This window comes from Pungitius pungitius, chromosome 10 (assembly GCF_949316345.1).
Source record: "Pungitius pungitius chromosome 10, fPunPun2.1, whole genome shotgun sequence".
NCBI lineage: Eukaryota > Metazoa > Chordata > Actinopteri > Perciformes > Gasterosteidae > Pungitius > Pungitius pungitius.
Window position 1 is genome coordinate 516,502 of NC_084909.1, and position 24,421 is coordinate 540,922.

Genomic DNA, 24,421 nt, shown 5'->3' on the forward strand with positions numbered 1-24,421 from the left:
TGGATTAGAAAATGAACGTTTTTTTTATTGCCCGCCTGGTGTTGTTTGCTAATGCTTTGCCGTTGTTACAGATCATGTCAATGGACATTGCACTAGCCCCACCTCCCAGGCCAAGCCCCGCGTCCCGATGGGCCCCGAGGGGCCACGGCTTACCCGCAGAGGCCCTGGCCGACCGCCCTTCCGCAAGGCCCAGTCCGCTGCTTGCATGGAGGTCTCTTTGCCTGTGTCCCACACTGAAGGTGTGTGCCTGTCTTCCCCTAACCCTAACCCCCCCTCCCTCCCCCCCTCCCGATAAGTGCATGCTATGCTACCACCCTGGGGGTAAGTGGATTGAAGTCCTGATGCATAGTTAACAAAAGACGAGCGTGTGCTAATGCAAGTTGGCAGTGTAAAACATAGTGGACCTTCGTGACCTTCGTGGAGCTCTTCTGTCAGTGATTAAACCTCTAAAGGTCTGTGAAGCTCTCAGAAGGCCACTGACTGGAGTTTGGCAGTTGGTGTCTTTCTTTTGCACCAAAAAAGAAATTGTATATATATATACAGTATATATACATACTGTGTAGAGTAGTATGCCCCCACCAGTGTCTGATTAAAAAAAAAAAAAATAACAGATTTACGTTCACATCCCGTTAACAGGATTATTTCTACTAATTAACAATTCAGCTTGAGGCTTTGAAAGTTGTCCAGTTACAGCAGGGCCAACCAGCCATGGGCCTGACATACAGCATCTTGCATCAGCATCACATCGACACATGTGGACTGCCGGCTCCGCCTCCGCTCAATGCAGGAAATAACCTTTGCATTGAGCCCATTAACGTTGTTGCTTGTGTCCACCGGCTCCTCTGCTCCTGAAGGTTGGTAAAAAATAACATTTTTATAAATTAATTAATTAATTTTATTCTTCTCCAGTGTTTTTCTGCATATCCTTAAATTTGATTTCAAAAGCCGCACTTACCAACCAAGTGATGTCGTCTCCAGCCATGTTTTCTTATTCCTTCTCGTCAATAGATTCTGGATGTGTTTTTTAATTATTTATTTTAGTTTGGATACAGGAACGAAGCACAAAATATTGATGTAGTGTGGCCACACTTCCTGACTTTCTCCAAATCCACGTTCTTTGAGCTTTCATTTAGTGTTTGTTCGTGCTTGTGCGTAATTATATACAATTTATCTTCGTTACAAAAACGTGTTGTTTATTCTTACTATAATCACCATTGTCGATATACGCACGGATACAATCAGTGATTATTAGGTAGTACAAGAGAACATCAATCATAATCTCCATTTCGCAATGACAAATCGAACATTTGTTTTCCTTCATTTGACGTTAATATGAACCATCAAAAAACGATTGACTCCCGTTGGACGTGTGTGTGTGTGTGTGTGTGTGTGTGTGTGTGTGTGTGTGTGTGTGTGTGCATGTGTGCGTGTGTGTGCATGTGTGTGTGCGTGTGTGTGTGTGTGTGTGTGTGTGTGCGCGCGTGTGTGCATGTGTGCACGCGTGTGTGCATGTGCGTGTGCGTGTGCGTGTGTGTGTGTGTGTGTGTGTGTGCGCGCGTGTGTGCATGTGCGTGTGCGTGTGCGTGTGTGTGCGTGTGCGTGTGCGTGTGCGTGTGTGTGTGTGTGTGTGTGTGTGCGTGATAGAAATCCAATGTGTGGGTGAGTGAACATGTGTTATACTATCAACTAGTTAGCTTTAAGCCAAACACACCGTGAAAACATGAATGTTGATGTGCAATGAATTCTTGAAATTTGCAAGCCTTCATCATTTCAAGTGTCGATTGTAGAAATAGTTTCTACGAAGATTTAATTCTCTAAGGAAGGTTTTAAAGGATCCGTAGTTTAGGCTTTGTCCTAGTAGGACATTTTATCTCTATATTCTAAACTAAACATTTAGGAAAAAGTGGAAAAACATCTCATCAAAATACTTTTTGGCTCCGGACTTCAAGTCTTAAAAGTGATTCAAGGGATTTTTTGAGGAGGGCTGAAGCAACACAATACACAGTATTTCTTCTAAATAATAGACAGGATGGGTGCAGTGCTATTCTGTTGTCATCACTTCATCTTCATCCACCTCATTATGCAACAGTCACCTGGAGGGGGGTGGGAGGCCATTTTTTCATTTGCATAAACGGAAGCCACTTCCTGCGCATGTAGCTGCATGGCCGCCTGCTCGCTCTCTTCCACAGTTGATTGGATGCATCTAGGAATATGAAACTCACTCCTCGATTGGATTCAGCGAGGTGGCAGCTTGGTTTATTTAAGGTAACCAAAAGAGAGAATCTTTCATGGCGGACAGAGACGGATGTACCCCTCCCACGCCACGCTGACTCAGTGATTGAGTGACTGTGTGCTAAATCCTGATTGGCTGCATTCGGGTCATTGTTGTCAACACGAATGATACCTTAGCGGTACGGAGTTTGGCCTCTCGTGAGAATGACGGCGTTTGCTTAGACGCAGCAGGTCATGGCAACCTAGAGTTTTATTTTTTCCAAAACTCTCATGAGAGGGAGACGCCCCGCGGCTGCCGTCTGACACCAGAGGAGCATGTGATTGTCTGTCTGGGGGATAACAGCCGTGCCCTTGTGTGTTTAAGTGGTACACAGTGTCCTTCTGGTTGGGCTGAAATAACTCGCAGAATGTGGCTCCGGCTTAAATCAATTGACAAAGGTCATCAAAGTGTAACATGGTGGGACTTGTGGGTTAAAAGAGGGATGGACAGACGCTCCCTTTGTAGTGCGAAGAATAAATTGCTGCCATTCAGCTGGCTGAGGATTTCATTTTCATTTTCACCCTTTAAAATGTTCCAAGGACAACTCACATTTTTAATCAGTTATGATTAATCTGTCTAATCACTTATTTGGATGTAATTGGAGGAATCTTTTCCAATCTGGACACACACACCCCTCGCAGGACCATAATGTGAATTAGTCCCACATTGTATTGCATCACTTTGTATGCAACTTGCTGAGTGCCTTCATGCTTCCAGCATTACCGTGTTGTCGGGTGTAATGAATAGCTGCCAGGTACACGTCGCAGGGCTTTAGAACAATATTGAAAATTGGATGCCGTCGGATCGGGATGAAGAGATTGGATGGAGAGTGTTGTCCCTGTGTGACGTAAATAAGATGATGAATAATCAGATTATTCAGGTCATATGGCGACCTTGCCCAATAAAGAGTTTTTGGGCTGTATTGGAGCCCTTTCTAACACTAGTGTCGGCGTTTGAACATTTCTACTCGTGGGAACGTTTGTAGAAAGCTTTGCAGAAACTGAACCGGTGGATTCTGACACGGTTACACTCTGTTGTGTTTACATTTAAACCCTTTGGCAGCTTGTAATCTGGGTTACAAATGTTCCTAAAGTTTCTCCTGATCCATTGAATCCATCACTCACAATGTCTGCTATACTCAAATAACATCTTTTTTTAAATTGTAATTCAGATGCTACAAGAGATGCATGTGATTTGTTTCTTATTTGTTTAGAACAAATGACAAACTGACAGCATCCCTTGTCTGCACTTAAATGTGCGTTTTATGTGTCAACAGTCGCTTTTTTTCGGGCACACTGTGGCATTTTCTCCACCGGTCGCCTTCCCCTGGCACCGTTGTTTATCCGTGGCACCGGGTCACCACAGTGAAGAGCCAGCAGGTTTACTAGAATAATTAAAGGTCACGGAACGGTGCGAGAGACGAGGCCGATGTTAATGAGGCCTGCATGGCAGGCGAGGAGGCAAACGGCGTGGGAAGACACCCTCAACGTACAGGCAACATTCCCCTGCCTCCCATCTTGGTTCGGCAGCACACTCGTTAAATACTGAAGGCAGAAGTCCATGAGTCCGCTGTCAGCTTGTGCAGATGTGATCATGCAATAGACTCCTTGCATAGAGAGAGGGGTTGTTGTTGTTGTTGTTGTTGTATACCTCATTTAGTATAACCCACATGTTATAGAATTACATAACATCCACAGTGGTATTTTACAGCACCTTTGCACGCGGCTGAGCTGACTCCGCCCTACTGGCCACCTGTCCAGATGCTGAAAAGGCTCCGCCTCCAAATACACCAACATCCATAAAACCAAGATTAAAAAAAACATTTCATAGCTGTGTAATAAAATATGTCCCTGTTGGATCACTGCAATAATTACTAACTAATCTTAATTGTCTTAAAATGTTGAGGTCAAATATGTCTTTTCTCCCAACTAAGCTCACAATTAAATACTAAGAGTGTATCTGAAACGGTACAAATTCTTTAGATAGGTTAATTCTCATTAAAGCACAGCTTAGCCCAAAGCTTTGTACGTCCATTGGTTGTAGATAGAAATGTTTAAAAGTGTGTGTGATCTCCAGGAGTCTGTCCCTGTGTCTCTACGCCGCACGCATGCACCACTTTATAAATCTCACACTCACGTCCGTCCCAACGCTTCAGACTGCCTGCCTGCCCTTATCACCTCGCTGGCACCGCCTCTAGTTCCCTGTCAGGGCCCCCGGGGGTCCCTGTGTCCTTTCAGAGCACCACTGTGCCTGACTTTCATTAGCCCGGCACCCCACAGGCTCTGTCACACGGCGTCAACACGCCAAAACCGCCTTACGCCGCAGAACCGAGCTGCCGCCACACGGACTCACAGCAAAAATAAAATAAAAATATATAATATAACAAAATGTATAACAATAAGAAGTTCCATTTTCTTGACATGCGTGGTTGAAAAAATCGACTCCTTGCTCCACCTTTGTTTGGATCGCTGAGTGCGGATGCTTGTGTGTGTGTGTGTGTGTGTGTGTCAGACGTTGTTTCGCTCCTTTGAGTTGGAGCAGATGTGCGTTGTTTAAAGAGGACGATGGATACGCGAGTGGAGGTTGTGTGGCCACCAGGAACATAAAGGAGGGGCCTCCTTCTTCAGGCCCCCCCCCTGTGTCTCTGTATGTATCTGAAGCAAAGAGCTCCACACTCAGCTGGACCTTTCTCTCTTCTTCTTTCTTTCATTCCGGTTCTGCTGTTCATCTGTCCGTCTTGTCCGGTCTTTGGCCCTGGTCTGTGTGTGTGTGTGGGTTTCCTTCGGCCATGGCGGGGTGTCGTTTTGTTATATGGGCTTTCATGTGGTGGGGGGACCAGTAGGCTATGCGTCCAGGAGGGCAATGCTTCAGCAGTTTCACGGAGTCACTATGTACTCCCACGACGAGCACCCCACCAGCGCCCCCTACTGCTGGAGTGAGAGAGGTAAGGGGGCTTCGGCCACAAACCCACCGACTGCTGTCCTGCTGAAAGTACACGTCCGTCCGTCCGTCAAGTCCCTATGTCAGTCCGTCAGTCCGTCCTGTGGCCCTGTCTATAAAGACGCCTCGAATGGCGCACTCACGCCCCACGGTGTGATGGCTGATAACCCCGAGCCCCGTGAACACCTCAAACCTTGACCTGCGGCCCTCGTCATGCCTCGTAAAGTGCACACATTGAACTTCTGTCATGATCGTTTTTTTTTTTCATGTCAGGTTGATGTGTTCGCTTTGCACGCATCTGTATGGTTGCTGTTACGTAAAGTCTGCACTCTGAGTAACATCAGGGCATGAGGCACTGCACACATTGCCTGGCTCTGAATAATTCAGAAAGAAATGCAGCAATACAGAAATACTACTGATGGAGGCTGTAAGCACACAATGCAGGGCGCGAATGGGTAGCACTCCAACAGAGTTAAAGGAATTTCCCAAATTTGGTCAAATTTGGTGCAACAGCCAGTGTGTGTGTTTGCATTCTAGTTTGTGTCCGTCTGTGTGTGTGTGTGTGTGTGTGTGTGTGTGTGTGGGGCTGTGAAAAGACATGTGTAGCACATCTCACTGTGCTACCGGGCCACTGAAAATCTGTATTTGTCAAGTTGTCTCTTTACTAAACAAATGTCACTTTGCTTCTCAATGTACCACGTATTTTCCCACGTTGCATTTTTACCTATAAAGCCTGTGATCATAGGAGTATTTGTCTTTCCCTCCCTCTCTCACCCCTCATCAACTGCGGCAACTCGTCCTTTCCCCGCGTCCCGCCTTCTCTCTCTCGCCGTCCCCCCTCCTCTTCTGTGCTTCTGTGGGCCCGTGGCCCCCACAGAGAGCCGCGAGAACTCCTTCAGCCGCTCGCGCAGCTCCAGCGTTTGCAGCATCGACCGGGACACCAAGGAGGCCGTCACCACGCTGCAGTTCGGCGAGTCCTATGGGCGCAAGGGTGACGCAATGCCCACCCCGTGCCTGTGGGTGGGCACCAGCCTAGGCGTGGTCCTTCTCATTCCCATGTCCATTCCTACCGACCAGGAGGAAAGGATGGATGAGCCCGTGACAATCGGACCCAGCGGTGAGTCCCACCAGGACAGGGTTTCGTCACACAGGTTTTACGGACCTTTCAGGGGTCTTCAGTGACGTGCGTCAGTCTTATTACTAACATTTGTGGTGTGGTCGCCATTGTTTTTACCCTACGACCGAATAAAGTGCTCGACCTTTGGCCTGTAACGGAGTTTGCAAATCCCATTAATGAATCCCTTCAGATCCCCGCAGCAACGGCAAGACAAAGACTTAATGAATCAAAAGAAGAAAAAAAAACATATTATGTCAATCTAAACTATTCACTCATCACTAAAAGAAGCCATGATTATTTTCAAAGATATTGTTTTTCTTGCTGTTTTCTGCCTGTTCACACATCCACGCAGTGGATTTAGATCATGAGGAAGTTCCTCTAAACTTCTGGCCCAACTTACTATTTGCATCAATTCAGAACTAAATGTCCAGACCACATGCGTTGAACTCATATTGAGGTATTTTGCATGACACCAAGGTTCAAATCAGGTGTAAGGCTGGAACTATACGTTTGCAGTATTGACATCACATCCCCTCCCGATGTTGATATGGAGGGATGGAGTTATGGTTCTGACCCATCAAATGCACACAGGGAAATGTTCGGTTTTAGGGAAAAAATACTCCTAAAGGGGAAGATCTTGTGCCATTCATCAAGTGTTTTTAAAGAGCTCATGTGGATCGTTTCTTAACGCAGTAAATGTTGCATCTGACCAGCGTTTCAGGATCATCTTGCGACACAGTAAGTTTGACCACTGTAGTAATCGACCCCACGTCTTGCCTCTTCTGTTGTGTTCCGTCCGTTGGCTCCAACCCTCCCAGGCACGGTCCTGATGCTGAAGGGCTCGGTGTTGCGCTTCAGCTTCCTGGACTGCACGGGAGCGCTCATCCAGAGCCCCCACGAGGTTTGGCGCGACCCCAACGCCCCCGAGGACCCCGAGCGGCCGCGGAGGCGTAAGCTGGTCAACTTCTCGCCGTCGTCCTCGCAGGACAACTGCGGGGAGGGACACCTGGCCGTGGTGTGCTCCGAGAAGCAGGCCAAAGTAGTGCTGATGCCCTCGCAGTCCTGCCTCTTCGTCCACAACATCACCGAGTCATCCTTTGTGCTGCGAGCCGACGTGGTGTCGCTGTGCAGCAGCGTGTGCCTGGCCTGCTTCTGTGCTAACGGACACGTCATGACACTCAGGTACGACTCAGATGATGACGCGCTCGCGTCCTCAAGTTACAACAACAATGCATTCAGGCTTGTTGTGTACTGACAAAGGCTACACCATGAATCATATGGTTTGTTGAGGTCGGAATTTAGGAATCGCCCATTTTCTGCCTGGTTTGGCTTTGATTTTATGGCGGTTTACTTTTGTAGTTGTTATGATACAGGTGTTCTGGTGTCTAATTATTATTTTATAACTATGGCTCCTCTCACAGTTTGCCCAGTCTGAGGCCGCTGATGGATGTGAATTACCTGCCTCTGACAGACATGCGCATCGCTAGAACCTTTTGCTTCACCAACGGGGGGCAGGCCCTATACCTCAGCTCCCCGACAGAGATCCAGAGAATTACATACAGCCAGGAGATGTGTGACAACCTGCAGGTACCCATCTACCTCCTGTGCTTTCATTCTATCTGTATTTACATGATATATGTCTCCGTCTCTTTCCCTGACATTCACCATCTCAGAATGTAGCTTGTGTTTTAATGAAAAGTACCATAGGGCCTTTCTAATTGGCTTGAATTTGTATTATCTCACATCTTGGGAGCTGACTGCAGAAAAGTTGACAATATTAAAAGTAGATAATATTATTCCCACCCTCAGAAGCGATTACTGTAAAATGTCACACGTCGTGCGTGTGCTTTAATCTCAAACTGGGTGGATCTAGTTTTATTTTGTCCGTGTGTATGTGCATGTAGACTTTGGCATCTTTATATTCATTCATGTGTATCTTCCTGAGAGCCATCACTGCACACATGCACACATACACAGGGTATGTCGGTGGAGCTTGTAGCATGATGGTGCCATAGTGCCACCTACTGTGCAGCCACAGCACTTACTCTGATTATGTTAATAGAGGTGGCGTTAGAGCGGAGATGATTGTGACTCCATCTTTCTTGGGAATTACGTCATTACAGTACTGGTTCAGAATTAAAGTGTTAGTTTTAAAAGTAATAATAGTTTATCTCTTTTTCTGGTTTCATTCATTTCAGGAGATGCTCGGGGAGCTGTTCACGCCAATAGAAACACCAGAGGCCCAGAACAGAGGCTTCCTAAAGGGCTTCTTTGGAGGGAATTCTCATAACTTCGACAGAGAGGAGCTTTGTGCGTTGTTCTATGTTCTTTTCTTTGTATAAAGGTTTTTAGTGGAATGACCCCCCCGGAAAATGTCACATGTGATTACAGAAATTACCTAATATCCCGGAGGGACTGAGTCGTCCATCACGGTGCCTCAGAATGTTCTTTATTTCTCTGCATGCCTTCATTTTGCTTCTCTCACCGGATGTTGTTGGCAGTTGGCGAGGCGTCGGCTGGGAAGGCTTCTCGGAGTCTGGCCCAGCACATCCCCGGCCAGGTGGGGATGGAGGGCATGAAGGTGGCAGCTAGCGGGGTCATGGGTGATCTGGCGAGGGCCCGCGTCGCTCTGGACGAGAGGGGCCAGAGGCTCGGGGAGCTGGAGGACCGCACCGCGCTGATGATGACCAGCGCAGAGACCTTCTCCAAACACGCCCACGAGGTGAGGGAGCGATGGTTGAGGATTCGTGAACCCTTAGAAATTGACAAACCTTTGTGAAAATGAAGCGCTGACCACTTCGACTCAATGTGACTTTTTCTTCTTACAGCTGATGCTGAAGTGCAAAGACAAGAAGTGGTACCAGTTGTAATAGCAAAGGAAGGGCTGAGGCTGCATTTCGGACGGCCCGGGAGCTCGTGCCGGAACAGGACTTTCACTCTATTAATAAGAGCATTTAATGAAGAGGGTCTCAAGAGGGACTTTGTCTTTACGGCTTCTGGACAGTGTCTCATTGCTGGAGGAAGAGGACAGATTGGTTCCTTGTCCAGACACGAATGGATGAGGACAGGAAGATGAGACCGAAGATGGAATTGGAGATATCCAACAAGTCTGTGTGTGTGTGTGTGTGTGTGTGTGTGTGTGCGTGTGTGTGTGTGTGTATGTGGTTGGGTTTTCTAGACCTCAGTGTGTAGATACTATAAATTTAAGGAAACCAACAAGAAATGCATGAAACAAAAATGGATGACTATTAAAAAAATCCAACTGCCATATTAAAAAGCAGCATGCTACTTTAACAGAAGATACACAAATGAAACGTTTTCTTTAATAATGCAAGTCAGCAACAGAAACTATGAAAAACGTTATATTTTTTGAAATATTGACAAAGAAATATATATAAAAGGGAACCTTATACCTGCATTTCTATTAAGCCAAAACTAGTATTCCTTTTCCCTTTTTTCTATTTTTATTTTTGGTTCATTTGTATTTTATTCTAAGTTTCAGCAAATATGAAATGCCACAATATAGATACACATAGTTAGCTTCCTCTTCACACTTATGCTAATGCTGAAATTCTGTAATTCTTACCAATTACTCTGGGCTGCACAGTGCGAACACAAGTAGTATTTAAACGTTTTATTCACAGTCTAATCACAATAATTTCACTTTTTGGTGGCTGCTGCTTACAAAAGCACTAATGATGATGAGGAATATATAACGTACCAACTACAGTTGAATGAAACCATGAACCGATTGTTGTGAGTCGTATTCGAAGGCCGAAAGAGTTAAAAGCACCCTGGATCCAGTGTGTTCGAAGCACTGTTCACGTGCCAAACGAAACAAGACGAGTGAATCTACTAGCGCTAAACAAAGAGCTGACATGTGGCTGTCATCATTTTGTTTGATCAGAACAGATGACGCCATACTTGGAGTTGGCTCAAGGGCATTTATAAAAGTCAAAAAAGTCTGTTTTCTTTGTGCAAAAAAAAATGAAATATGACGGTGTTTTTATTCATTTATTTTTGTTGGGTGTTTGCTGGTCAACAGCTGCCTTTGTTAGACCTATGAGTTCAGTGAGCCATAGTGTGTGTGTGTGTGTGTGTGTGTGTGTGTGTGTGTGTGTGTGTGTGTGTGTGTGTGTGTGTGTGTGTGTGTGTCAGAGAGAGCACGAGAGACAACGAGGGCCACAGTGTGAAGCAGCTGACCTCTCTCTGTCTGCCAAAACAATCGCACACGATGGACACCCTCCCATTTCTCTCCACCTCGGACTTGTTAGAAGTTGCGGTTCACGTAGTTTTTTTCGGGGTTAAACTTGAGCGGTCCTCTTTTCATGATCACAATGATTTTAATGATTGTCTTAGTCTTTGTTAGGGGAGTATTAAGAGGAATCGGAGTCACAACCACTTAATCGCTGCTTACTCCCTTGTGAGATGTTTACCAGTAAACGGGTCTGGACAGTATTTATTTCAGTGACGTTCAGATGTAAGTCAGTAGTTATTTTCATTTATTATTTTTTGTTCAATATTGTTCTTGATGACTGTGCTATCCGCTTGTCACAGTCCTATATTTGATGGTGACGGCCTCTCAACGGAAGGCTGTTGTGTGTTTCGCCATACATGGTGGTGTATCATATTGTGCTTGTGTTGTACATGTCAATGGGTAGCCACACGACACAGGCAATCGGCATTAACTGGGGAGGATATTTCGTACTCGTGTATTTGTCTGTGATTTGAATCGATCCGAAAAACCAAGCAGGATTATTGATATCCATTTGTGACACCTCGGGCCTTTATGCAGAAAAGCATTAAGGTGTTGCGCCTTGGTCAAGTTGAAACCACTCCCACATAAAATATGCACAGCGGCTCCTACGCACAGAACCTAAAAAAAAAAAAGTAAAAACATCTGCATTGCTAGTTTCTGCCGAGGGATTCCTCCGGCTTGGCCTTCAAACCCATTTGTTTTTCACCAAACCCGAGTCACCTGAAATCCTAAAGACGTGTCAAACATCTTTCAGTATTACACATGATTTGATTTAATGAGGTGTCTTAATCATGTAAAAAAGAAAAGAAAAATGAAATGTAATTCTCTACTATCTCTGTACCGTCAATGAGATTTGTGTTCAGTGCAGTTCTTTCAATGGCAGAGAAAACACATTTAAAAAACTAAAAAAAAAACTAAAGAAAGTTTAAAAAATTGGACATCTACTGACAGGGTGTTTTGTTAGTATGTTTTTGGTTTTTATATTAACTGTACAGTTCAATCTTGGCAGAACGGTGAAACAAAACCAAAAAAAAAATACAAAAGATAAAGACATTCTTGGAATATTTTCTCTGTATATGTTGTACCTGTTGGTACTGTATCTGGTTTTCTGGCTCCATCTAAATCACTGGAACTCTGTAGTTCTTCACACTGTAGTATCCTGAAAAGGCATTTCTCAATGATGGCAGCAAAGTTTGTCTTATTTAAATGGATTCTACCACTTTTTGTTCTTATTGATATTATACTAGTGTAATAGAAATTACCTGATAAAAAAAGAACTGAACATATGTTGATGCTAAAACAAACTGAAATAAACATTGATTGATGTACACAGTTGAGAGCTCTGTATCACTTGTTTAATAAATCATATTTTTACCCTTTAAACGTTACTTACCTACTTCATCACTAATTTAAGCATAAAGCAATGAATCACACAGAAATGCATTTCTTACTAAATGAATCACCATGATAAAGAATACATTTCCTACATTTCATATACCCTATCACAATTTATAAAATGTTTTACTTCCACCATAATTATATATATATATATATATAATAGAAAGTCACACCATTATGTTCCATGCTTTCAATAATGTATCCGAAAAAACAACCACCTGAAAGAACTTTACAAAAGTAAACTACATTCAACATTTTCGTCCCTTTCACTTCAGCTGCCCCACCCGTAGCTGCCCCATGCCCGGCATGTAGACGAAGCTTACTTCCGGATTTCTGTCCAATCAGCTTGACGGCAGAAGTCAACTGCTCACTCAGCCAATCAGACCCATATTCACCGCGGTGATGACCAATCAAATTGCTGGAATGTACGCGTTAACCCCGCCCGAGTGTCAATCTTGCAGATCGATCCCGTCACTGCACAGGGGTTTTGGATCTAGCTAACTAACGGTACTCCTCGTAACCCAGGGAGCATGTGAAAACAAGGCGTAGGCTACCAGAGATATGCTATTAGCAATGTCACTTCCGAGATGTGTTATCCCAACGAGCTAACTTCAAAACGTAAGCTAGCATTACAGATTCATATAACGTTATTTATATTTATTCACTCCATGCATAACGTTAGGGTTCTCTTTTTTTTTTTAAACATCAATGACAGCAATTAACTCTCATTGCGTGGACAAAAGTGACGGCTCAAAGGACAGAGGACTCTGGGCAGGTATGTCTCACCGGCCCTGGGTGCTGCTGCTGCTGCTCCTGTCTCCGGGTCTGTTGGGACTCGAGCCCCCGGGGGCCGAGGCGGACCCGGCAACGTCCCCGAGTGCTGCCAACACTTTAGTCTGGGGACCCGGACTCGAAGCGGACGTCGTGCTTCCGGCCCGGTTCTTCTTCGTGCAGGCGGTGGACGGCTCCGGGACAAAGTGAGTGACGCTCGGTTCTTCTGCTCCAGGAAGGCTCCACGTAGCGTCCGGCTTCGGGTTTGTCGTTAAACACGTTTGAAACGTATGCAGCCCCCGTGTGAGGTATATTCTGTCTACTGTTCTTCTATTCTGGATAAGTGTTAAGCTTACTTTTTTATCCATGGACAAAACAACATATCATCTCACATTAGGTCACATGTGGGTCTTTTTCTTTCTGTCCTGGCTTTTATACAAAAACGACTCCATTGAACGTTATTGACGCAGTGACAATGTTGCCGTATTTTCTTCACTGCGTGACAACAAAGAAATGACACCGTAGTAAAAAAAACCTCCAACGAAATGTAAAACTTTTCAATGGTGACGGAGCGTGAAGGTCTGCACCCCAGGGGTGTTTAGGGTGTCACTTTCACGCAGGCTTTGAGCTTCAAGAAGGATCAGTTTCTCGCTCCCATACCTCCTGGTTTTAATGCACAAGTTGTGATACTTTATTACAATATAGAAAGTCTGAAAGTATTAGGAATGGAGTGATATCATTTGGCACTTTCAATCTGACTTTAAGTGTGAGGTTAAATATTTTAAATATTCCTAAAATGGCTTAGCCTTATGTTGTACCCAACTAAGCCCTTTGGGTCTGTGTGATGTTACACTGAGGCTTACGCTTACCTTCCATGTTTCGGGCCTCCGTAGAACATCATCCACATTTTTTCCTCCCTCACAGTTTAACGACGTCACCTGGCGAGCAGACGTATGAAGTGAAGATCGTGTCTCCAGCGGAGGAGTTTGCCAGAATTTGGATCCAGGTCCTCGATCGCCGCGATGGCTCCTTCCTGGTCCGCTACAGAATGTACGCCACCTACACGGACCTCCACATAAACGTTCTGCTCAAGAACAAGCATGTGGCCAAGTCACCGTTCATTCTCAAAGGTGGAACACCATCCATGTTTCCTAGAAAAAGTATTTATTTCTTCATTTATTTTTTAATCAAAGAGAAGATCCTTAATGATGCTTCATTGTTTTCACCCCCCCAGGCCCAGTTTACCACGAAGGCTGCGACTGTCCCCAGCCAAGTGGTTCTGTCTGGGAGGCCCACATGCACTGTCCTCAGTCCTTCCCTCAGATAGACAGGGACCTGTCCCTCTACTCAAGTGTGGACCTGGATCTTAATGCGCAGGAGATCCCGCAGCGCTTCGGGCAGAGGCAGAGCCTCTGCCACTACACTGTTAAAGACAACCGGGTACCTCACACATTAAATACACAGGAGAAATAGGCCAAAGGTAGAATATGTATAACAGCTAATTCATATATCTCCAGTTCCTTTTTCAAATACCATCTGAGGGAAGTTTCAGGAAGGCTAGCGTTTCTTTAGGCTAAAGCTACGGTCAAATGTTAAGTGGGCCGGGCACAGGAGAGCCTAGAGCGGTGACACACCTGTAATAAACAGTCTTATGTACCAGGTGTTCAAGGGCACATTCTCCTCTAATGACCACAGTGGTTGTTCCTACCGCTTCCTGTGATGGTGATCGGTGTAAAGCCCTGTTTTCCCAGTGCTGGCCTTACCTGAGAGCTTCCAAACTGATATCGGTATTTATAAAATGAAAATATCTGCAGGTATTGATTTTTCATTTCTCCTTTACTCTCTCAGGTCTACGTGAAAACCTTTGGAGAGCATGTGGGCTTCAGAATCTTCATGGATGCCATCCTCTTGTCCCTCACCAGAAAGGTAATTTCTCCTTCAATCCGCCTAACACTGACACGTTTGAACAGTTTTCATCTGGCCTCTGTTTCCCGTCGTGTTGTACGTCCAGGTGCAGCTCTCTGATGTGGAGTTCTTTGTTAACCTGGGCGACTGGCCGCTGGAGAAGAGGAAACCCACCGAGAGGCTTCACCCCATCTTCTCCTGGTGTGGCTCTAACAATACCAGGGACATTGTCATGCCCACCTACGACCTTACCGAGTCTGTCCTCGAGACCATGGGAAGGTGAGGCTGGCCATCCATGGCACCCACACCTCATGCATGGATTAAGCGCAGCAATTTCCGGTTGGTACTGTGTTATTGTGTGTGTGTGACCGCTCTTACCCGGGAACCCTAAAAGGAGCCATCCGCTGAAAAGGTTTTCAAATGCTCACATTCTGGTAGCTCTGAAAGGTTTGCACCAAGAGTCACGGTCCGCTCAGACACATTGCCACCCCGGTAGCCATTAAGGTGATTTACAATATGCTCTCCGGGCTCGTGTCCACAGACTAAACCGTGACAATGTCACAGGCCAGACAGAATAATGTAGAACCAAAATAAACCTTCCGCCAAGGTGCTCATTATTTCCTCAGCGTTGCCTTGTGCCATTTTTATCCAGCGCCACGCGGCCAATTGGTGTGTGACAGCAGAAATGCATTTGCAAAGGCGTTATTTTATTTTGCATTCGGATTTGAGCCAGCAGCACGGCATTCTAAATCAGGCATACGATGACTTTGTGTAGAAATTCTCCCCCGGTAATGAGCGATATTTCCTTATTTTCTGCATTGCAATACTGACGGTGTGAAGTAAAAACAGTTACACGGGCAAAATAACTAGATGACGCTATTTGTCTGCATGACTGCAGGGTTCTTTTTCTGTCTTGATGTCCCCTCTTTGATTCTACGTGCCATTACCCGTACGAGTCCATCACTCACGCCGAGCTGAATAACTCTGAAACCCAAACTGTCGGTCCGATGAACAGAGTGAGCCTGGACATGCTGTCAGTGCAGGCCAACACGGGGCCCCCGTGGCCGGAGAAGAACGCCACGGCCTTCTGGAGGGGCCGGGACAGTCGGCAGGAACGCCTGGAGCTGGTCAAGCTTTCCAGGGCTCACCCCGACCAGATAGATGCTGCCTTCACCAACTTCTTCTTCTTCAAACACGACGAGAGCCTCTTTGGGCCGCTCGTCAAACACGTCTCTTTCTTTGACTTTTTCAAGGTGAGAGTTCAAGGAGTCATCCTTAAGGGATCATTTTGATTATGATACAGTGCCTCGGGCAGGACTAAGTGGTATTTCAGAAGGTGATTTTGAGGATAGTCCCTTCATTTATTTTCTTTGTCCCATTTCCACCACCAGTACAAGTACCAGATAAACATTGACGGCACTGTGGCAGCGTACCGGCTGCCTTACCTCCTGGCAGGAGACAGCGTGGTCTTAAAGCAGGACTCTGGCTACTACGAGCACTTCTACAACGAGCTTCGCCCGTGGGAGCACTACATCCCGGTCAGAGCGGACCTGGGAGACCTGCTGGAGAAGATCCAGTGGGCTCGTGACCACGACGCAGAGGTGATGACGAATATGGAAACATCTAGTATGATGTGGGGGGGGGGGTGGGCTGTGATGTGGTGTAATTCTATTCAGTGGAAATGTATGGGCCTCTTTTAGAATGAACATGGATGACTTTATTGGTGCAGTATAATTAATAACAATAATAATAGAGTTTCTCTGATTCTTTTTTTTTCAGAGCAAGAGAATTGCACAGGCGGGTCAGCAGTTTGCTCGCAATCATCTTATGGGAAACAACATATTTTGTTACTACTACAAACTTTTCCAGGTAACATTTTTGGCAGTTTCAGAGTCAGAGTCCGTCACACTGCTGCAATTATTTATGTGTCGATGCGATGGTTTTTCCAGATATGTGTTCTGTTTGCATATCTGTTCTCTTATAGTCCTCTATGTGAGTCCAATTGTTCTTCTTACAGGACTACGCCAAACTCCAGGTCACACAGCCCCAAATTCGAGAAGGCATGGAGCTTGTGGAGCAGCCCAGCGATGACCTGTTTCCATGTTCCTGCCACAGGACGAAGGTAAGGGCCCTGACGTTCAGCTCTAATCCTAAAATGTGGCTCCCTCTGGTGTCCGTAAGGTGTCACTGCAGCTTGATGAACAAACACCAGTTGGACATGTAGGCGATGACCTGCTCAAATGTTGTTGTTTTTTTCAGGGAAAGGATGAACTCTGATTGACCTGTGATCCAGATCCAGAACAATCCTCCATATCTATACAGCCAAATAATGTTTTAGAATGTTTATTAATTGTATGACTAGGATTATCACATCTCATTTTTTTTAAATAAATATTTTTTGTATGTTAAAAGTGATTTGTTTCTTTACACATAATCACACACAATCCCACTGCAAAGGGATATTTACAGTAAAGCAAACATTCAAGCTGCCAAGTCTGTGTATACAGGATACATTTCATATGTCTTAGTAAGCGTCATGTAGTAAAACTGTAATGACTCCTCCTGAATAGTAGATGTCACCTCGAGTCAAGTTCCCTCGTTCATAGAAGGACCCCCCCCCCCCCAAATAACACGGTCTGACATGCTTTGTTGTTGTTTTTTATACTTGATTTATTTCTGTCGTTATTTCAATAAATAAAGTAATGAATAGCTTAATTTACCCTCCATGCCGGTTGGTGGCGTTGGTGCACAACTTTATTATTCGCCAACCGCGGAATGGACCTGAAAGACTGAAGAAAGGTCTTTTAAATGAAACGCCTCTCCTCCAGGTGCGCTGCGCATGCGCCAAACCTGCAAAACAATGGCCGAGTTTGACGAGGTAAATATCAAACGTTAGCCCACAGTGTGATTACCTTGCACGGCATAACACATTATTTTGAGCTGTTGCTTTTGATGTTCTGGCCTTCAGGACTCTGTGAAAGTGCCATTTGGGACCAAGCATCTGGATGCTGCCATGTGTTTCCCCGCGTCGGATACAGATGTTCACACGGCCGTCATTCTCACACACGGGGCGGGTGGAGACATGCACTTTAAACATCTGGTTTCTCTGGCACATGCCTTGGCATCGAGTGGCTTCCTCTGTTTCCGTTTCACGTGTAAAGGTTTAAACTTGGGTTATAAAGTGAAGGCTTACCGTGCTGTGTGGGTAAGCGTTTCTATGCTGGAAAAACATGACATTCGCTGTTTTATCGTCACAACAACAATGTACGACTTTAACAGATTAAGCATCACGCTTCCCCTTAGAACTTCTTGAAATCTCTGCAGAGGTTTACCATAAAGCAGATATTTGTTGGAGGTAAGAAACACCGCTGGTTTGATTTTGTATTACATAGACACACAATTAAATGCATTGTCTAAGTACATGTTGAGTTCAGTTTCTAGGCTGTGGGGAGTTAAATTAACAATACAGTCACGGGTCAATAAAATAGCTTATAATGGGTAATTTTCTGGAAAGCACATTTGCATTTATATCATTTAATCTGCCCATAAACATTGGTAGGTTCTGCCTAAATTGCGTGTACCCACAATGACATACAGCACTCGCGCTGAGTGTGTTGTCTCGTCTGTGACCCCTCCACAGGGAGGTCAATGGGATGTCGTGCTGCTGCAGCTTTATCCCGGCAGCTGAGTGAGGAATCTGAGGATGCGTTGCGGGGTGTCATCTGCCTCTCTTTCCCCCTGCATCCCCCGGCACTGACGCGTGCTCATCTGCAAAGAAGTGAGGATCTCAGGGGGCTACCGGACCACCTGCCCGTGCTGTGTGTGTCAGGCACCGAGGACATCATGTGCCACCGGGTGAGGACGCTTGTGGAAGGCTTTATACAGCTGTAGGAATTTCTATTTTTATTTACACCTGTGTATTTAAATTTTGTTACTTGTCTTTTTTTTATATGTATACAATTTTTGTTTTTATTTTGCATTTTACTTGCTTCCAGGTCCTTTTTGAAGACATTGTAAAGGAAATGAAAGCGAAAGTTGATGTTTTCTGGCTGAAAGGAGGAAATCATGGACTGAGAGTCAAGGGAAGGTCGGAGGACTCTGTGCTGGATGAAGTCAATTTACAAGTCATCACCTGGCTCACTAAGCAGCTTGCATAGAGGCATTTAGTTACTTCTAATTCCTATTTTGTAACGTACTGTCAAACATTTAAATAAAGGATTTTATTTTTCACACAGTGCGGACATATTTTGTATTTTTCTGTGTCATTTTTATGTGTTTTGACATAATAGTTTATCTCAGTGAGAACTCACACTTTTTGAGACCAGAGAGCAGGGTTGATCATAGGATTAAAGTTAATCTCAAATTATTTGTTATACATTGTTTTTGTTCTTATTTCTTATAATAACCTATTGTTTATCTAAAAAATTTTTTTTCAAATATAACTTAATTAATTAATTAATTTTTTTAATTGAAATTGAAAACCCTAATTTAGTATCAGACCTTTTAAAACAAATCTTAAGTCGTGAGAGTAATGAGATAGTAAATTAAATTTGAAGATACGGCAATTATTTTTCATAATTCTGTCACTATTTAATTTAATTCTCTGTGTTGATACTTGACCATGACTCTTATTTTGAGGTCAGTTTCGTGCGCGCTGTCTGGACTGTGTCTCTGCACCTTTAAGACAAACTCTGACGTATGCATTAGCTCCAATTCGATTGGCTGACAGACTTCCGTTAGTTTTCCGGGGGGAAAGGGTGTGTGGGAGCAAGCATGGCGGCGGAGCCGTGGAACAGGGTAAACATCGCGTTTCCCGGGGCCGTTTCTTGTGTCCGAGTACATTTCTCCTCCACTACAGGTAGGGTTCATTACCCGGGTGCAAACTAGCGCAAACAGCCGATGAAAACTGTAAATATGCCGCTCGCTTCCCACCTGACTGTCACGTGTGCGTGTTGTTGCTCTCTCGCAGATGAACGCTTGAAAGCCCTGCTGATGGAAAACGAGATGGTGCTTAAGCTTTTTCGGAGTGAGATTCTTCAAACGGAAGTACGGACACTCTACAAGATGCTGTACGTCCTGAACAACAGCTCCAGAGGCAACAAGACGTTCAAAGGCCTGAAGCAGGTGAGCACCGTCTGGACACTACACGATATCACAGGATGTGTGATTGGTGATGGAGGAAGACATGCAAGTCATTGCAGGCTCTTTTCCCCACACACACACACAAGAACTAACTGATGTGCGTTCTTCTCATATTGCTGCTTGCTCCTCACAGGTGGAACAATGCATAAACAGGCTGAAGAGCATGAAGCTTGATGATGCTCTTCAGGAGCTGAAGGACCTGTGTCCCAACAGGATTCAAAGGTCCGTAGAAAAGATCCATTGGGTCAGTGTGCTGTTTTTTGTGAACATAATCATCACAGTCTTTGCTGTTTTAATATCAAACAACGTGTGGAAAAGCTTTTATGTACAAACCGCACTGAGCAATAAATAAACATTCATATCTCAGGCACCCTTCATCCACATAAGGTCAGGACTTTTCCATGCCGTGTCAAAAGTACAAAATGTGTTCAGATCTGCAACCCTACATTTAACGACACGTGTGTGTGTGTGTGTGTTTGTTTTAGAGGACTGAGCGTCACGGCGGGGGTGTGTGATGTCCCCAGTCAGCCCATGCTGGAGTGGCTCTGCCTCAAAGTGCTGGGAGCCGGGCGGCTGATGAGCTGCACTCTGAACCGCTGCAGCAAAGCTTTCACGTATCCTTTTCAAAGGAGTTTACGGTTCAATAACAGGAGTCATTTGACGGAAATCTCTAAAAATGATTATTGGCGTTCGTCCTTAAGAGAAATATGCTTCAGACTCTCAAAGCAGCAGCTGAAATGGGAGGAGTTTATTGTCTTGAATATGGTGATAATCAGCATGCTCAGTCGTCTCTGGTGAGTGCGCTCGTCCTCGTTGTCACATCTGAAAAAAAAAAAGGCTGGAAAAAATGCAGAATTATTCAGCTTTCCATGTTGATGCTTCCAACACTTCTGTATTTGAAATGCTAAATGTGTGTTTTAGAAAACCACAGCCTTCTTCAAACCTAAATCTGCCCTCCTTTGTGCTTCATCAGGGTGGTTTTCCATGGTATCCTGGTCAGCCTGTCCGCTCTGTATCAGCAGCTCCTGCCGCTCCTCGGAGAAGTATCCGACGCTCATCCCATGCCCTTCCTCAGAGACTTCTCCCTGCCTGCAGATATGGCGCAGTTCCTGGGTCCCTCTGATGCACGTTTGCTCCTCAGAAAGAGAGCACATGGTCGCCAGGCTACAAACCTCCAGCAGCAGCAGCAGCAGCAGCAGCGGAGAGAGGAACCTCCGGCGAAAGTGAACAACCGGAGAGAGAAAAGGAACGTCAGAGAAGACTTGGGTGTCGCTATTGAACGAGGTGTGGAGCTTTTTTTTCCCTTGTTCCACGTTGTGTGTCTATGCAGCGCGGCGAGAGGACACAACTAGAATGGACACACTCTTTCTCATTTAGCCTGCAGAGGGAACAATGTAACAACAGTATTGACATTGCTGCTGTTTTTTACATTTTTTTTCAGGTGTCAGTCGTGAATCTGACATGAAGCCCTTTCTCAAGGTTCTCAGGGGCTTTACTGAGGTATTTGAGAGAATACAATGAAATATTTACAATTCTTATTTCCAGCATATATCATGGCGAATTGTGTCCACCTGATCGTCCGTGTAATGGATTCATATTTGTTACCAAAGGGCAACTCCGTCCCACAGGAAACACGGAAGGCTGACATGAAGCAAACGTTCAAGAGACAAGTGAAGGAGGCAACGACTTTCACAGAGATGGTGACCCATCTAGAAGAAATGGTCCCGTGGTGTCGATCTCAGAAGATGGTGAAGGAAAAACGACTTTTGACCTTCCTGCTTTTAAGGTGCCGGAGGATGAAATGCCTCGAGGCTTCGGGTTTCAAGTAAGAGAGGCGTTGCAGAGTATACTTTTTTTTAGGTATGCCTGTGCAATCTAATGCAATTAGCATTACTGGAACTACACCTTCTTTTATATTATAAGCCACATACATATGTGTTGGTTTGCATTAGACTGTACAGGCTTACCATAATAAAGTAGCTACTATGTGTTAAGTACATACTTAATTATTCCGTAACACAGGTTCTGCAAACACTGACTGTCCCTTTCTCGATAATTTGTCCTGGTCCGCAGCGTCCAGAGGAAGTTGCGGCCCTTCAGACAGAAAGCCTGCTGGGCTTCATCTCCGCACAAGTCGGAGCCAAGAGCCGGTCGACCTTCTGCGGGAATGAGGTGGCGTGCTCGGCTGAGATCTCGTTTCCAGTCAATGAGGAGTCGATTTGAGTCTTCGACACGAAAAACTGGTGTGAAAAATAAACGGACGAGGGGGCAAAGGAAGAGGGCCGAGTTGGCCGTGTCTGGACCGTCGGGGGACGAGCGAACAAAGAGGAGTAAATGCCTGGTGACACCTCAGACCCCCGGCTGGGACAGCCACGATGACATCGACGATATATTTGCCTCTGTAGGTTTGTGACACCCTGGACCCGGCCCATGCAAGGAAACCAATCACATGGCGTATAATGTGACATGTGCCTCTGCTTTGAAAAAAGGGTGATGATTGGATGTTGACGTGCTAAACAGCAGTCACTTAAATGCAGACGTGAACTAGAAGTGTGGATTGTATGTTAAGAATATCCTAAAGGGTAGATTGTAGTTGCTCTAACGGGGCCTGAGTGATACGATATTTAAACATAATAAAGGGAGAAGCCTCCGAGCAGGCAATTCAAGAACGTCTCCTGCTTGTCTAGTCCCACAATGACGAGAGCTAAACTGACAAAAGCTTGTCTCAGACCTTCGTGGTAGTCTTATAGTTTGAATGCATCCCTGAAATCCATGGTCTGTGAATTCACATGTGTATGAAAGAGGATTCACCATACATTTGTTTCACTGCAAAAGTTATAATAAACATTTATTCAATTTGAATGAAAATGATGTTATTCTGTACACTGTTAACTATTAAACCAATACTATACATGTGTGTGGGGGAAACGGTCAAAATAGAGCTGAACATTTAAAGTGTTGCCTTGTTCTGCAAAACATTTATGAGATGTATCAATAGACTGTGGAACTTCTTTATGATGCACTGTGGTTCGTCCTGAGCACCGAGGTTTATTGGATACTAAACACCAAACGAGGCTTTAGTCTCTCAAAGACATCCACTCGCTGGCTGCCGGCAGCCTGAAGCGGTGAAATGAGGGCCGTTAAGTGCACATCGGTGTAATAACAGATGTCCTATGCCCGATGCAGTACAATCAGTTCAATGAGCCACGAAATACTGCAAATGCTTACATTTTACACAAATTGGGAAAGAGCTTTTTTAAGAATCTTGTTATTTCTGGCTCCACCTGGTGGAGTTAATGAGTGAATGCGCTCGACAATTAGTTCCACGCTGTTTGTTCTCAGACCTCAGCCTCGCTAATTGGAAGGCAGCCTGAGGAAAAGCTCTTGTGTCTTCTCTTCTCGATTGAACGTGTTCTAGGCGGGGCCCGGAGCCATCGAGGACACAGCGGCAGTGGTTTGCATCAGCAGGCGGGGGGGCCTGAGCGCTTCTGAAGAGTGAGGGGTGAGAACTGTGCAGGTATCTCTGCATCCGAGATGGGCAGGTGGGAGATGGCCCATAGCGGCGGGATTGTTCAGGCGCGGAGGCTCTGCACAGAATAACAAGCCAGAGGGTTCGTTTTGCTGCAGTCAGGTTTTTTTTCCCGCCCACAATTTTGTCATTCTCTGCCAAAAAAAAAGAAAAAAGTCCTCCCACAAACACAATAGTGCAGTTTCCTTCACCCTTACTGAGCCCTAACTGGTTTGAGCTATGGTCTCGCATCAGCCTGCCAGCTGTATTTGTCCATTTGAGTCTGCAGGTTCCTGATTTCTTTGCTCTCTGGTTTTCAACTAAACAAGTTAGTCAAGGTGGGCTTTGGTGCTCGCCTGCAGAGAGGAAGGCGCTTGGAGTGTGCTTTTTGTATTCTTTTTTTCTTCTCTGCATGATGTTTGAGGGAGTGAATGTGCCAAATGCTGTCAGTATCCAGAATTTTACACTTAATGAGGGAACGTTAGTCATACGGGGGAATATACAAGCTTTTGAACATCTAGTGCAAAGTCCTTACTATCCTACGGTGGGCGCAAATGTTCACAGCGTAGAGTGGAAATAATCTTCTTTTTTTTTTTCCTTGCAAACATTTTCATCCACAAGTCTATAAAAACAATGCGGCAGAGTTGTGGGGTAAGAATGACACTATTTGTCATGCAACGCAAAAGGAGCCAGAGGAGCCTTCTCCATCAACTGTTAAGAATGTCACCAGCATCACTATTTTGCTGTGAGCTGTTGAAGTGATGTAGAGGAAGAACATTTCTTGACGTTACCTCAGCCACCGGTAAACTGATGGATAGCGTGAGGCTGTAATTTGTAGCCAGTGAGCAGTATTGAGAAAAAGAGAAGAATTGGCTGTCCAGATTATAAAAAGCCTACCCAGTCACAGATTTGAAGGCCAATTTCTGCAATGCTTCACTGTGGTTTATGTCTTTTTTTAAAGCTGTGCACCATGTGTCTGCATCATTATCTGGCCATGTCCTCAGCATAGTCTGCTGCCTTATTTTAGGAGAGGGAGACCATAGGCAGGCTCTCTACTTCTGTCAGCCAAGAGGTATTTAATATCTTGTCATTGTAAATAGTTCCACATGG

The 24,421-nt window shown here is 45.1% G+C and overlaps 4 protein-coding genes across 16 annotated transcripts in view; all 4 read left to right on the forward strand.

Moving 5' to 3' along the window:
* Positions 1 to 11,924, forward strand: part of stxbp5l (syntaxin binding protein 5L) — a 78,123-nt gene extending 66,199 nt beyond the window's left edge. For 5 of the 11 annotated variants that reach the window (XM_037487717.2, XM_037487719.2, XM_037487722.2 and 2 more), the window contains 8 exons: positions 72 to 239; positions 5,112 to 5,216; positions 6,090 to 6,329; positions 7,148 to 7,511; positions 7,751 to 7,916; positions 8,528 to 8,639; positions 8,831 to 9,051; positions 9,158 to 11,924. In XM_037487717.2, coding sequence (XP_037343614.2) covers positions 72 to 239; positions 5,112 to 5,216; positions 6,090 to 6,329; positions 7,148 to 7,511; positions 7,751 to 7,916; positions 8,528 to 8,639; positions 8,831 to 9,051; positions 9,158 to 9,199 — 1,418 coding nt within the window. In that variant the 3' untranslated portion in view covers positions 9,200 to 11,924. The remainder of the gene's footprint in view (positions 1 to 71; positions 240 to 5,111; positions 5,217 to 6,089; positions 6,330 to 7,147; positions 7,512 to 7,750; positions 7,917 to 8,527; positions 8,640 to 8,830; positions 9,052 to 9,157) is intronic. The other 6 variants (XM_037487721.2, XM_037487724.2, XM_037487725.2 and 3 more) reach the window with 3 other exon arrangements.
* A 514-nt stretch (positions 11,925 to 12,438) lies between these two features.
* poglut2 (protein O-glucosyltransferase 2) lies at positions 12,439 to 17,072 on the forward strand. The gene is made up of 11 exons (XM_037488090.2): positions 12,439 to 12,603; positions 12,701 to 12,962; positions 13,681 to 13,886; positions 13,991 to 14,196; positions 14,605 to 14,682; positions 14,768 to 14,940; positions 15,677 to 15,914; positions 16,053 to 16,262; positions 16,441 to 16,530; positions 16,679 to 16,783; positions 16,921 to 17,072. The coding sequence occupies exons 1-11, from the start codon at positions 12,573 to 12,575 to the stop codon at positions 16,936 to 16,938; spliced, it is 1,617 nt and encodes a 538-aa protein (XP_037343987.2). The 5' UTR covers positions 12,439 to 12,572; the 3' UTR covers positions 16,939 to 17,072.
* Positions 17,073 to 17,389: 317 nt separating this feature from the next.
* tex30 (testis expressed 30) lies at positions 17,390 to 18,898 on the forward strand. Of its 2 annotated transcripts, none has more exons than XM_037488095.2 (5): positions 17,390 to 17,539; positions 17,630 to 17,866; positions 17,965 to 18,016; positions 18,302 to 18,548; positions 18,657 to 18,898. In XM_037488095.2, the coding sequence occupies exons 1-5, from the start codon at positions 17,501 to 17,503 to the stop codon at positions 18,676 to 18,678; spliced, it is 597 nt and encodes a 198-aa protein (XP_037343992.2). In that variant the 5' UTR covers positions 17,390 to 17,500; the 3' UTR covers positions 18,679 to 18,898. The 2 variants fall into 2 exon arrangements, with proteins under 2 accessions (XP_037343992.2, XP_037343990.2); XM_037488093.2 differs by having other exon boundaries at positions 17,423 to 17,539; positions 18,302 to 18,516.
* A 413-nt stretch (positions 18,899 to 19,311) lies between these two features.
* nepro (nucleolus and neural progenitor protein) lies at positions 19,312 to 22,750 on the forward strand. Of its 2 annotated transcripts, none has more exons than XM_037488092.2 (9): positions 19,312 to 19,519; positions 19,631 to 19,785; positions 19,937 to 20,025; positions 20,289 to 20,417; positions 20,520 to 20,597; positions 20,777 to 21,087; positions 21,245 to 21,303; positions 21,432 to 21,628; positions 21,877 to 22,750. In XM_037488092.2, the coding sequence occupies exons 1-9, from the start codon at positions 19,435 to 19,437 to the stop codon at positions 22,214 to 22,216; spliced, it is 1,443 nt and encodes a 480-aa protein (XP_037343989.2). In that variant the 5' UTR covers positions 19,312 to 19,434; the 3' UTR covers positions 22,217 to 22,750. The 2 variants fall into 2 exon arrangements, with proteins under 2 accessions (XP_037343989.2, XP_037343988.2); XM_037488091.2 differs by having other exon boundaries at positions 19,313 to 19,519; positions 21,414 to 21,628.
* The last annotated feature ends 1,671 nt before the right edge of the window (positions 22,751 to 24,421 follow it).

Excerpts from the sequence above, each read along its gene's own strand:
- poglut2 (XM_037488090.2), top strand. The coding sequence starts at position 12,573 with ATGTGTTATCCCAACGAGCTAACTTCAAAAC. Across the intron at positions 12,604-12,700 it reads CAACGAGCTAACTTCAAAAC|CAATTAACTCTCATTGCGTG; the intron begins GTAAGCTAGCAT and ends CATCAATGACAG. Across the intron at positions 14,197-14,604 it reads ACACTGTTAAAGACAACCGG|GTCTACGTGAAAACCTTTGG; the intron begins GTACCTCACACA and ends TTACTCTCTCAG.
- tex30 (XM_037488093.2), top strand. The coding sequence starts at position 17,501 with ATGCGCCAAACCTGCAAAACAATGGCCGAGTTTGACGAG. Across the intron at positions 17,540-17,629 it reads CAATGGCCGAGTTTGACGAG|GACTCTGTGAAAGTGCCATT; the intron begins GTAAATATCAAA and ends TCTGGCCTTCAG. Across the intron at positions 18,517-18,656 it reads AGGACATCATGTGCCACCGG|GTCCTTTTTGAAGACATTGT; the intron begins GTGAGGACGCTT and ends ACTTGCTTCCAG.
- nepro (XM_037488091.2), top strand. The coding sequence starts at position 19,435 with ATGGCGGCGGAGCCGTGGAACAGGGTAAACATCGCGTTTCCCGGGGCC. Across the intron at positions 20,418-20,519 it reads CGCTGCAGCAAAGCTTTCAC|ACTCTCAAAGCAGCAGCTGA; the intron begins GTATCCTTTTCA and ends AATATGCTTCAG. Across the intron at positions 21,304-21,413 it reads TTCTCAGGGGCTTTACTGAG|GGCAACTCCGTCCCACAGGA; the intron begins GTATTTGAGAGA and ends TTGTTACCAAAG.